This window comes from Tribolium castaneum, chromosome 1 (genome assembly GCF_031307605.1).
Source record: "Tribolium castaneum strain GA2 chromosome 1, icTriCast1.1, whole genome shotgun sequence".
Lineage (NCBI taxonomy): Eukaryota > Metazoa > Arthropoda > Insecta > Coleoptera > Tenebrionidae > Tribolium > Tribolium castaneum.
In genome coordinates, this window is record NC_087394.1 from 10461714 (window position 1) to 10474830 (window position 13117).

General features: G+C 33.3%; 1 protein-coding gene across 3 annotated transcripts; it reads right to left on the bottom strand.

The window, feature by feature from the left end:
* Window positions 1-9: 9 nt before the first annotated feature.
* Window positions 10-11463, bottom strand: Sf3b3 (Splicing factor 3b subunit 3). Of its 3 annotated transcripts, XM_967556.4 has the most exons (10): window positions 11175-11458; window positions 10457-10906; window positions 5664-6293; window positions 4198-4532; window positions 3727-3878; window positions 3497-3652; window positions 1647-2894; window positions 868-1153; window positions 381-655; window positions 10-211 (listed from the first exon to the last, which is right to left on the bottom strand). In XM_967556.4, exons 2-10 carry the CDS (start codon window positions 10891-10893, stop codon window positions 71-73), a joined length of 3660 nt encoding a protein of 1219 aa, XP_972649.1. In that variant the 5' UTR covers window positions 10894-10906; window positions 11175-11458; the 3' UTR covers window positions 10-70. The 3 variants fall into 3 exon arrangements, with proteins under 3 accessions (XP_972649.1, XP_015834003.1, XP_008198998.1); XM_015978517.2 differs by lacking the exons at window positions 10-211; window positions 381-655; window positions 868-1153; window positions 1647-2894; window positions 3497-3652 and adding an exon at window positions 4055-4136 and having other exon boundaries at window positions 3739-3878; window positions 11175-11463; XM_008200776.3 differs by lacking the exons at window positions 10-211; window positions 381-655; window positions 868-1153; window positions 1647-2894; window positions 3497-3652 and adding an exon at window positions 4055-4091 and having other exon boundaries at window positions 3739-3878; window positions 11175-11462.
* Between the last annotated feature and the right edge of the window lie 1654 nt (window positions 11464-13117).

Below are 13117 nucleotides of genomic sequence, written 5' to 3' on the forward strand. Positions count from 1 at the left end.
ACAACAATGTTCACGCAGAACGACATTTATTAATTCTTTGAAGCAAAAATACAATTCAGTAAAAAATAACTTAGAAAGCATATCTGGTCCTTATATCTTCTAATTTTTTCGAAACTTCCGCTGGAGTACGGTCCAAATCCGACGCTATGCTTTTTTGTTTGACAGGTTCCAGCGAGTTGTACTGTTCACATAAATCTCCATCTATGACATTCTGTTAAAAAGAAAAAGTTATCATCGTATTCACCACAAACTTATTAATCAATTAAACAAAAATGATCAGTAAGTGTTAAGTTTAATCAAATTGAATCATAAGTCTAGCATGCTTCTAAATCATCATATTCCATAATAAATAAATTTAAGAAAAAATGTTTCAATATTACCTTCACAGGAAAATAATAACTTCTAAATGAAAGGTGATCTCTTCCACACAATGGTGAGTTTTCACTCCTCATGTGCATTTCCAAATGTTGGAAAAAATCGTGATCTTCTCGTGACGTAAACGGCACAAGAACACCAACACTGCCTGAGAGTGTTGTGTAAATCAAAGATTCCCAACCTCCAGGAATCAGTGTGGCTTTTTGCAACCACGTGACAGTCTCACCAACGTGGAATGTTGCAATAGTATCAGCTTTTTGTGACGCCCCATTTAGCAGTCCTAGAATTTATCATAATTCAATTACATAATCTTAACAATAAAGAGTAAGTGTAGCTTGCGTGGGAGACCCAAAAAAACTTACAAAATGAATTTTTCTGGTACTATGAGCAAGCACTTTAATCTTGGACATTTGCGATAAAACCATTTTCAATCGAAATGAAAATAATTTGACGTAATGTCCATAAAAAGAAACAGACTGAAAATAGACAAACCTCTATCCCATAACGATTTATGTCCAGTAGGATCCTCTTCAACATCATCACTTACATTTGGTGGCAAACGTAAAATTGCAATATTACCAAACTTGTCGGCAACAGCCACTGTATCATAATCAAGCACACAGTTGCAAGTAACCCAACGAGGGTGCGTGTCATCGGCAAATATAATCAACTGATTTTCAGCTCTCTTGTACCGAACCATGAAAACAGACTCTTGAACGTCCGAAACGAAAATTCGTTTGCCCATGGCTTGAATATTCACAATAGCGTTTGGTATGTGCTGAAACGAATATCCTAATATTAATATTAGCACCTACACGCATAAGTAAGGAAACATTGCTGGTTTAAGAAAGAATCAGAACTGCAGGATTTCAACACCATTTCAGAAAAAAAATTTTTCATCATTTATTAATGTCTAAAGGCAAGTTATGAATCAAGTTTCTTTAAATCAAATAATACTGAAGATACACAATAATATTTACTAAGATAAAAAATCGAAATGATACGGAAGTTGTTTCACAATTAAAAAAAGAGGTTTGTTAAAATAATTTTGAAGCAGATTAGTATGAAATAGTTCTTTTTTAATCTTGAAATTATGTCCCTCCCCACAATATATTATCGTTATAAAGTTAATACTTAAAAAAATATACTTTATTAATTTTTAATTTCAGCAAAAAAATATTTCAGTGTACATCAGGAAAGAAGCAATGCCATTGCCTTAGTCTAAACATCTGAATTATATCAATAATGATTAAACAAATGATAATACTAACCTTGTTTTCACATTTCCTTAAGAGTTTCTTCTTCCCCATATCGTAAAGCCTCAACATCCTGCCAACTCCTGCAAGTAGCAGTCCATTATAAGCACAAAGGGCCATTGGAACTTCATCAACAGGAGTTCTATGAACAAATTCCAACTCCCGACCCATTGGATCCATTTTATAAGTATCCAAAAACCCAGTGTTACAATGCCTTGGATTTAGTTGAAAATCTTTAGAAATGCCAACAATCAAGAACAGAGTTTGTTGTGGCTGATTTTGGAATTTAACCAAAACACTAGACATTGCTGCCTCGTTCTGTTCCAATCGTATACACTTATGCACGATTCCTTGTACCGGATCCATTATTTTAAGCGTCGAAGCCCACATTCCATGCCCGGCTTTAGGCGCCGAAAAAATACTTTCGGGCAAGTCTTCATTCAAAAACGCATCGGCCATTTCTTTAGCCAACTCTTGTTCTTCTTCACCTGCGGCTTCTTTCATTTCTTCGGCCATTTGTAATCTTCGTTGTTTTTTGGTTTCTTCGGTGTAGGCATTGTGCTCGGTTTCAATGATCAGCAAATTATTGCTTTCAGGATGGATTATAAACTTCCTCGGGGTGTATTCAAGCGGAAATGAGACTTGATTAAAAACAGCCCCTAGTTTTTCCAACGCCAAAATACGTAACGTATTTGTGGAGATCGCAACAATGCCTTCTGGACACTGCTCGGAACTGAACCCTGAGGCATATTCCAGACTTTCATACGAGAGTGGAGTCAAATAAAACCGACTTTGGTAGTAATAACTCAACCAAGAACGGCTACTCATTGCCAGAACAGCTTCCGATTGTTGCATTCGTATTCGGAAGAGTTTGACCGGTCTCGAACCCAAATATCTCGTTCTTGTGTCTGACAATTCTCCAGAAACTGGATCTAATACGTTGCGAAGTAAAGCGCCGTTTGTAAGTCCAATGTTCAGATATAAGGTGCTTGTTGTGCTGGCAGCTGCAGCGTTATCCGGTTCACGATCTGTGCAACCCATTTCTACGATACATAAAGACTCGGCACAAACGGGTAATCCTTGGATAGAACGCGGCGCCAAACAATCGCTCGGATCTAGCGAGATAATCCGTACTGTACTATCGGCTAATCCCACGGCAAGGAAGAGGGATAATTGTTCGCCGGGCGCCACGTTTGCTAATGCCATGCAAACGACGTCGGCGTTCATACGTTTTCGTTCTTTGTATTCGTGTAATTGGCCCGTCTGTAAAACACGGAATTACTACTAAAAGATCGCTGAAATTGTGAAAATCTCAAGAAGTGAGTCCGCTTGTGTGATTTTATCAGAAAACTGAACCGAATTGCGAATGGAAATTTGCCAAATGAGGGAAGCGACTCAAGCGAGTTAGTTAATAGTCAGAGTTCTAAAAGTCTGTATTTTCTTGAAGCTCTCCGAGAGCGTATGACGCCCTGCTATTGTCACTCAAAACAGTCGAAATTCTCAAGCTTTTATAAATTTTAGAATCCTAACTTGTAAGCAAAAATATTCTCCACTGAAAGAAAAACAGTATTTTTTACTTTTTAATGCATCTTTTTTCTAAAAAACATTGCAATTTGATTAGATCACAGTTTTCGGTAATTGCAATGATTTTTGCTTATGTTTCAATAGTTTAATAGTTTAGAAAAATGAATGCAATTTGATATTTTTGTTACTTTACGATGTATCAAATGCAGCAATTTATTGTAAACGGAATAAATAAGCGAAAAATTACCGTTATAACACTTATAAAGTTAGAGTAAACTTGCATTAAAGACAATAACGCCTTGAATAAACTGGGATAATAATTTTTGAAGTAAAATATTTACCGGATCCATTTCGAAGTAAGCTAGTTCACCCCCTGACAGTGCAATAACCACTTGTCGTTGATTAATTGCACACTTTACGATTGTTTTCTTCCCTGGAGCTTTCCACTCATTTACACGCTTATCGGAACAAATATGCCGAATACCGCCTGGATACACCTAAAAATAAAAAAATACAATAATAAAAAATCAATTGCAAATTAATATATAGAAATGGGCATTATGAGAAGTACCTGAACTAAGGCATCGTCACTAAGAGCTGAACAGGACAATGTTGGTGTCGTACCCAAAAAGCCACTGTCTGTAACCTCCTCCACAGTTTCACCAATTGACAATACCAAAGTTGCGTTAACGAAAGACACAATAATATAAGCATCATATTCATCTGTAACAAATAAACCCAAAATGATAGTATTTAAACCAAGTATCTTAGATAATACTAAGTTGTCATAAGAAAACTCAGTTATTAACTATAATCACAATGATTCAGTTGAAACACGGACAAAAAATATCATCACTGTTTCGTTAATTGTCCCCCGTTTTTCTTTTCTTCCAACTCACCTTACTCCCGCAGAACGACAAGCAAACCAATCGCCATCTGAAATAAAAAGCAACTGGTGTTGAAAATCGTTCAACCACCAGGCTTTATTAGAAATTCATTCACAATGAATTTCATTTAAAGTAATAAAATAAAATAGGCTTACCGTCACTTCTTCTCTTAACCGTCCAAACGGCGTTGGGATTGCCAGGAAGCTCGGACACGGCCATCTCAGACACTTCGAGACCGTGTCGTAGAACCCGCAATGAGGATCTCGGGCCTCTTCCGCAAAGCATATACAATTGAGGAGTGTCTTCACCTGCCAGATCAGCAACTCGACAAGATAGAATCGGTGAAAGCGATTCCATTTCGTCGACCAAAACCAAGTTACGAAGGGAACGAGGCGCGAAAAAAAAAGTGTCACCTTCTTCTAAGGGCATAGCGGAGCTAAACTCCAACTCATCGTCGTCGTCACCAAGATGGGCGATCTGATACAAGTAGCTGAAAAAATCACCCATGAAAATATTTTGACATTAAAAAACTTAACAAATTATTTGATTTCAAAAAATAAAGAATAAAAAATAGACATAGTACAGAATTACTGTAAATAAAATTAGTTTGCGACGAATTTTCTTTATTACTATTTAGTATTATTAATGACAAAACAAAACTGAAAAAAAAAATGTATCTCCTTGATTCACTCCATAACACCACAGAAATGCGACGGAGGCGACAAGAAGAGGTTAATATTGCATGGAACAAAAACAGACAACCAATTAAATAGATGCCTGAGCAGATCCATGCGTTTTTTATTCTGTCACTTAGGCTATTTTATAATGTTTTAAAATTTTACCCGACTTTGTAAATGAGTGAAACTCTCCCAAAATCGAAACCCTTAATAAGCGCAGCGGAAAATACGAGAGTCTACCAGTCGTTTTTGAACTAATTGACGCTAATAAATAAAATTTGTTACAGTTTCTTGTTTTTAAATAAATTAATACGTCTTTTGTATGTTTATCAATTGTGTAAACGAAGGTTTTATTATGAACAGCCAAATTGTTTTAAACATCTATCCATCTATTAAACTATGCAGTTTTTAAAATAATTTTAAACATTTCATTTTAGAACGTGAGCTTTAAGAGATATTTTTATCTTTATCCTACCCTTTTGTTTTTCAGAATTATTTTATAGACTCCATTTTTTTACGTTGTCAAGAATTTTTTTCAGATTATTTTTTAACATTCTTTCTGTACTTTTCTTTGGATTTTTCTTATAATCTTTTTCTGGTTCTTTTCTAAAGTCTTTTGTTTCTCCGGTTGGTGAAAGTTAAGAAATGCCAGCCACTTACCGATTTCGAAAAAAATCTGACATTGTCGCGAATTAATAACACATGTTATTAATTATTATTGCCAATTATTATTTGTCATCAATAAAAGAAAACCTGGAACCAGCAATTCCTGTTCACTGTTATTAAAAATTGGTAGAAAATTAATAAACACGTTATAAAAGTTTTTAATAAATTTTTGCCATTCAAATCTTTCACTCAAAATATAAAGCTTAAATTTAATTTTCATGAAACAATTTAAATTAATCTAATAATTTACCAAAAAGTAAGCAAAGAAAAAAACTTACTGGTTGCCAAATTCCGAAGTTACAAACAAGAACCCCGTCTTCAACACACACATAGCGGAAGCGACCGGAACAGTATCGAAATACTTTAACTTGATTTCCGTGACCATATCTTCATCCGTTTCGAGAGTGATTTTAAAGATATCCCCTTGCTCCGTCTGTGCCAGGAAAAAGAACATCGACTTCGTCTTATGCGTGGCAGAACAGACAAAAATCATGCCTCTCTCTGGGTCATCCAAATCGTTCCGCCTTCTGGGAATCGGGCAACGAATATCGTGCTGATCGCCCAAATTCTTATAAGTCAAATAATTCTCTGAACAAATAAGGACTCCTGAAGGGCCATCGTCGCCCCCTGGAACCGTGACTAAGAAATTCGCGTGTTCCTCCAACGGTTCCGAGTATTTCCGCACAACGTGATTTACACCCAGGTCCAGCTCGTAGAAGGTCAAGGTTTGTTGAGTTTTTTGAGCCGCTTCGCCAGAAGGATCCGAATCTGCTTCTTCGTAGTCGATTTCGAGGCAAGCGAACATAGGGTTGTCATAACCGACGTCCACCCCCACCATGTGATAGACAAGAGTGTTGCTTTTGTGGGCTTCGAGGGGCGAGGAGATCGTCAAGCGGGCTTGCACGTCTCTGTTTAAAATGATAAATGATCAGTATTTAATTAGTTATTGCACAGTAAAAAGCTAGAAATGATTATAATACAGGAAAACAAGCCACCCCGAATTTCTCGAAAAATGAAAAAAAATAAATTTGAAAATCCCAAGATACATCAATTTTTATTTTCATGGGAATACCATCATTTAGTGTACAATTGTAAAATAAACTACATCTTTAAAATTTTAAAATCGCTAATTTTTATAGTCAAATGACTACTGTAGTTGATAAGTACTGTAATCTCTGTGAAATCTTTTAGTTGTTTTCTTGTTTTTTGCCAATGTTGTTTATGTTTCCGTGCTTATATGAGTTGCACGTGAAGCGTTTTTTTGACGAATCCATCACAGTATTTCTAATTTTGAATTAGCGGTACATGGCGTATGAATTCTTGTATAAGACTTTTATAATAACTCATGTTCTGCTATTCTACTTAATCTTGGTCTATGTAATGTAGATACCAATATTGCCAACATTCGCATAAGTTTTGATGATAAATCTAATTAATATCGTTCTAAAATAGAAGAATTTTTGCTTCACTGCTTCTTTTAATTTATGGGTTTAGTAAAAAAATTAACTTGGAACGAAATTCGGTCAAATAAAATAATTATAATGTTATAAAGAAATCTATTCGCGAGCAGATATCCACAGCTTTTAAATTTGCTTGTAAGCAGTGACAAAATCACGTACTTCAAATTTAGTTTCACAATAACGCTATTCCCTTTTTGATAACTGTTAATTTTTTATAATAAAACTGCTTAGCACATTTGTGCTTGTCCACTCTATTACCTGTTTTCATGAAAGAATCATTCGCAATCTTTCTACTTATCATTACAATTCAATAAAAATGCCCCCATCGCAATTCACCACATTATTTTTATAAATAACGTTAAAAAAATTGTAAAATAGTTGTGAAATCTGTCATTGGAACTATAAATTACATTGACTAGTAATTTTTTGAAGTACATGATTAATATTTTTAACAACTAATTTTGAGATTAAATGCGGTGTTTAAATTTTTTTATTATTTTTTAAATTAAATTTATTTAAATTATTTTTTTTAATAGATCCAGCACTTCTAACATAATTTTGTTGTTTTGAAAGTATTCAGATTTTTTTTATTTATTTTAGATTCAATTTTTACTAGACGCCTTCTTGTTCCATCCAAACTAATCGATTATTTACAACGATTTTGAGAACATGTATTTAAATTTTCAATCATCCAACACATTGGTGCTTTATGAATGTATAAATTAATATCATCACTTTAAATAAAAATATCTTTTTGAAGATACGTTATGTCATTTTGAAAGTAAGTTGAATGAATAATCATAAAGGAGGTGATGCAATTTAAAATGTTAAAAGGTTTTCTATTTTTTGTTTATTTTCTGAGATTTTCAAGATAGCTTGTTTTAAAGAAATCACGTGTATGATATTTTGCACAATAAAAAATTTAAATGATACTTAACGAAAACACAGTATTTTATTCAAATTTATCCAGTATAGAGCTCAGAAAAAAGGTTACTGAGATTTTAAATTTCAAAAGTAAATCACCCCTAACTTAAAAACAAATACACATGTCTTTTGGAGTTTGATAAGGATATGAATAAACATTTAAAGGGTAGCTAACGGAAATGGATAAAACCTAAAAGGTAAATACTTGGATAATCCGAAGAAAAAGTTTACTGACCACGTTCGGATTATAGAATTCATAAAAAATTATAATTATCAATAATCCGAACACGCGTTCGGTTTGCAGGTACCTCCAACCATTGGTTAATAACCAATTAACCAAGCAAACAGCTATTCCGACAGCAAAAAATATACTCAAAACCTGTATCTATAAAAAATAAGAAAATACAAAATTAAAATTCATACACTATCGGACAAAAGTAAGGCAACATTTTGAAAAATATAGAAATTAATGTCTATCTAATGTAAATAAATTATGATCGGGCAAACTATGATATTGTTAAAAGAATCAAAGGAAGCTACTGTCATTAATGTCAAGTAATTATTTATTAAGGTTGAAAAAAACCGCTTTGTTGACTTGTAGTGTAAAAAAGGATTATTTTAAGACGACAAAAGTAAGGCAACATTTAGATTTTTTTCAAAAAATGTTGTTATAATGAAAAATTTGTTAGGCCAATATTAACAGTTCGTCTTGCGCAACAAGAGCCATGCCAACGGGTACACCAATTGGTAAAGAGTTGAAAGAAAGAGTGATCGATGCTTTCTTAAACAATGAAAAACAAGCGGATATTGCAAGAAGATTTCAACTGCCTAGATACAGCGTGTCTAAAATAATTATTCGCTACAACGAAAGAGGACATTTAAACAATAATCCAAAATCGGGACGACCACGAAAAACCACTATAAACATGGACAGACGCATTAAAAGAATTTCGGAAAACGATCCATGGAAATCTGCATCTAAAATTATAGCGGAAATACCGGAAGTAGGAGTTAGTACACGAACAATTCAAAGAAGACTGGTTGCAGCAAAGCTTTTTAGTAGACGTCCTGCTAAAAAACCTTTGATTTCCGAAAGAAATAGACGCGCCAGACTTCAATTTGCAAGAGAACATTTGAATTGGACAAAGCAAGATTGGAGGAAAGTTCTGTTTAGTGACGAAACTCGATACAAATTATTTAATTCGGATGGAATGAAACGTGTGAGACGGCCAATCAATACACGATTCAACCCCAAGTATGTTACACCCACTGTTAAACATGGTCATGGTAGCGTTTTTCTGTGGGGGTGTTTTTCGTGGAATTGTGTGGGTCCGTTGAGCTTTATTGGGGGTAATATGGATCGGTTCATCCATAAGGACATACTCCAAGATGTAATGCTGCCGTATGCAGAATGGGAAATGCCTCTTCGTTTTATCTTTCAGCAAGATAACGACCCCAAACACACTTCTGCATTGGTCAGTGAGTGGTTCCAAAATAATAATATTCATGTTTTGCAATGGCCTGCCCAATCACCAAACCTCAACCCAATTGAGAACTTATGGGAAGAGGTAGAGCGACGAATCCGGATACAAAAATTTCCCAACAAGCAATCTTTGATAGATAAAATCAAAGAAGTGTGGTCAAATCTGGATGAAAATGTTATTCAAAAATTAATTTCTTCAATGCCCAGACGGTGCCAAAAAATTATACTTAATAACGGCTATGTCATAAATTATTGAATTTTTCGTTCTATTTATTTAAACTTTAGTGTTGGGTAGTGTTATGTAAATGTTGAATCAAATAAAATTTGAGTTGAAAATATTTTCTGACAATGTTGCCTTACTTTTGTCGCATTAATATCGGGCTTTTTTATATTTCAAGCTAGTAGCATGTCATAATAATTACCCATTGGCTATCCATGTTCAACACGAATAAGAATATCTTTAAACGTTTATTATAAAATTAAATTGAAGGTAAATACCAACTCTTAAAATTTAAAATACCAATATTTGTATATTTTTCAACATGTTGCCTTACTTTTGTCCGATAGTGTATTTTAAACAAATACTTTTTTCGACAAAATAATTAAAAGTCAAAATAAATGAATGGTAATTCGGATTATGTATACTATTTTACTTAATTTGGGAGTTCGGTTAATAGAATCGTACGGATTATCCGAGCCGTCTAAATGCAGAACTGATTGCCAAAAATTTTAAAAATAGCTTTCCCGCACTGTCACATTTAAAATTTAAACAGCAATTTCTATTTGTTTTTACAAAATTCATTCTTTAATACAGTAAAACTATACAAAAGTTTCGAATTTGACACAAAACTCACTGGGGCTTGATAATGTATTCTTTAATTGTGGTAATCTATTTCGTTTTGTTTTTAATTAAGTAGGTATATCCCATTTCAGGTCGTAGAATTTTGCAAAAACGTATTTGCATTTTTTGGAGTAAAATGTAACGCAAATTGAGTTTCTGGTGGGTTTTCTTAGCACAAACTTTTTTTCTTTTACAGAAACTTACAATTTTGCACAAATCGCACTCCAAAAATGTCACTCAGATGCAGATGTAATTATAACTTTCTAAAATAGTTTTCCGCAAAACTAACTAATAAAGACCGCACGTTTTTTGTGCATTCATTAATTTTTACAGAACAAAAATACTTTAATAAAAAATTTGTACCTATTCAAAATGTAAGCGAGTTTTTGTTTCTCGACGGCGCCTATCATTACAGCACGTCCTCGAGGGTCAGTGGCTAGGTACTGGCCTGGAACAATACGTCTGACCCCCGATTTGCCGAACGTCTCCTGGTGGACCTTCTCGAAGTTGTTTTTAGACGGGATATACTCAAGAATAACGATTCTGCCGGAGTCGGAGCCCACGATGACGAAGTCTTTGGTGCCTCCGGTGAGTCGAAACGACATCAACGAGCGGACGACTCCGAATATTTCGACGGTTAGAAGCGTGTGGACTTTACCGGTGTTGGGGTCAGGCCGTAGCACTTCCAAGCTTTTGCCACGTGAAATGACAATTTCTTGCATTTTGGTGCCGGAAAAATTGCCATGGATGGCGTGGGTGATGGCTGTGGCCCTTTGTAAGGTCAGGTTGTAGAGATACATTTTGGGGGCTTATCTAGGAAGAAAAGTGAGGTTAGAACGTATCATTTTTTAGTTGAAAATGTGGGGCACTAAAACCAGGCTTTAGCTTGGTAATTCGCTTGAGCCAACGATGCGATGTGCCCCATAATATAGCACCCTTTACGACCTGTACGTATACAATACATAGGTACAGGAGATACCAAGTGCATCCGATTACAAATTTTTAAAGCAACTCGTTAATTTGGGCAAAAATACGTACTTGTGATTAATTATAAAACAAAATCAAAGCTAAATTTTGTTACCTTGAACGTGGATGAGCTTCGTTTCGTTCAATATTTCAAAGTTTTTCAACCATTTATTTTCGATTTTCGCATGGTTCACATTGTTGTGACGTGGTGACTTGGTTATTTATTTGAGCGTTTTTGTCGATGGTTAAGTTAATTAAAAAACAATAATAAAGCACCTTTTGCAATGTTTTGATACATTATTTAGCAAAAAAGTACAAAAACTAACTGCAAATGGCGACAGACCGGCAAAATAACGCACAAACACCGGTGAAGTGAGAAAGGAAACGGAAAGAAGAAATGTAGTGCTACTGCGCGTGCGTGTTGGCTATATTTTTTACTACGCAAGCGCAAAATTTCTAAACCAATCAGAAAATTGAGAGGAAATTTCAATTTAAATAAATTTTTCAGAAAATTATCTTTGGCCAAAATTATACTTTAACAATTTATGCGTTTGATATTGCCAGTATGTATCTTTTGTTTTTACCGTACTGTAGGTACTGTATTTAGAACTTGATTGTGTTTATCTCAATTTGAGGCAAATAAGAATCCAAATTCTAGTAAAAAGCTTATTGTTTTGTACCATATTTTCCGGACAATTTTCAGAGTTTTAGTTCAATGCAATTTACAGTAATAGTCTTATGCGTTTGTTTGATGAAATTTTAAGTTATTGTAAAGATATCATATCTTCCTTATTATAAAAGATACATATTTAAAACAAAAACATTATACAGGCACTTTTTTACAGAGAATTTAATAATGTTAGCAGCGATTTTTTTTACTCATTCGCTTAGCTGTAATGACATAAAGTTTTATTTTTTTAAATGAGAATTATAGTTGGCTATGACATTTTCGAAAAGCTTTTTTTTTCTGAACTCAAAACAATATAAATATAGTTTGATGTTTTTATACAGGGTGCTCAAAAACTGGCGCACCAACTCAGTGGTACGTTATTGAGAAGCAAGTGCAGATTACGGGAAAAATGTTGAAAAAATTCCTAAAGTTATATTTTAAAAAATCTGGAGCTACAAACTTATTGTGTTAATTTCTTTAGTTTTTATTATTTTTTTATATTTTTATTTTTCATACCAGGTAATCGTTCCGTAACAAAACGATTAACAATTATTTTAAAATTTACTATCAAATTTTAGCAGTTTTTTTAATATAAAAAAATTAAAATTTATCCAAAAAAATCACAATGTGTAGATGTGCCAACACTGGGAATTATTTCCTAGGAAACCGTTTCAAATATAATTTATTTTTATTGTTGCTCAAATTCTATTGCGATCATGACTATTAGACAACGTTGCCACATATCAATTACTTAAAATTAGTTATTTATCAATAATTTTAATACAAAGAATTTTTTTACTATTTTTACCATTATATGTAACCACTTCTCTATCACACACCATTGAGTTGGTGCGCCAGTTTTTGAGCACGCTGTATATTTATGATAAAAATATATTAAAACATTTGAAAGTAGTTGGCTATGAAAAAATTATTTCACATAAAAGGTGTGAATAATCTAGAAATTTTGTGAACGGTTATTAAAGTAAAAAATGTGAAATTATAAAAATAAGCTGTGTTGAAGTTATTTTGAATTGAACAAATATACGATGATCGCAGATTTTAATTACATAAAAAATGTGTAGGTGACGTTGATAATGTTGTATATTTTTTTACCGCAGATAAAATTTGATTTGGTGTTTGGATTGACATTTTTTTTGTAAAATAAAATTTTATTGATACGCAATCATACAATTATTTTTTTCTTTTTCCGACATTTCATGTTTAAAATTGTAAAATAGAATAACAACGTAAGCTTGCCATTTTAAATATAAAAACAAATAATTTTTATTAATTGCAAAAATTTAAATTAATAAAAATTTATTATGCTGTTTTGGAATTAAGGATTTAAAAAATCATTAAATTATAAATATATATATATATATATATAT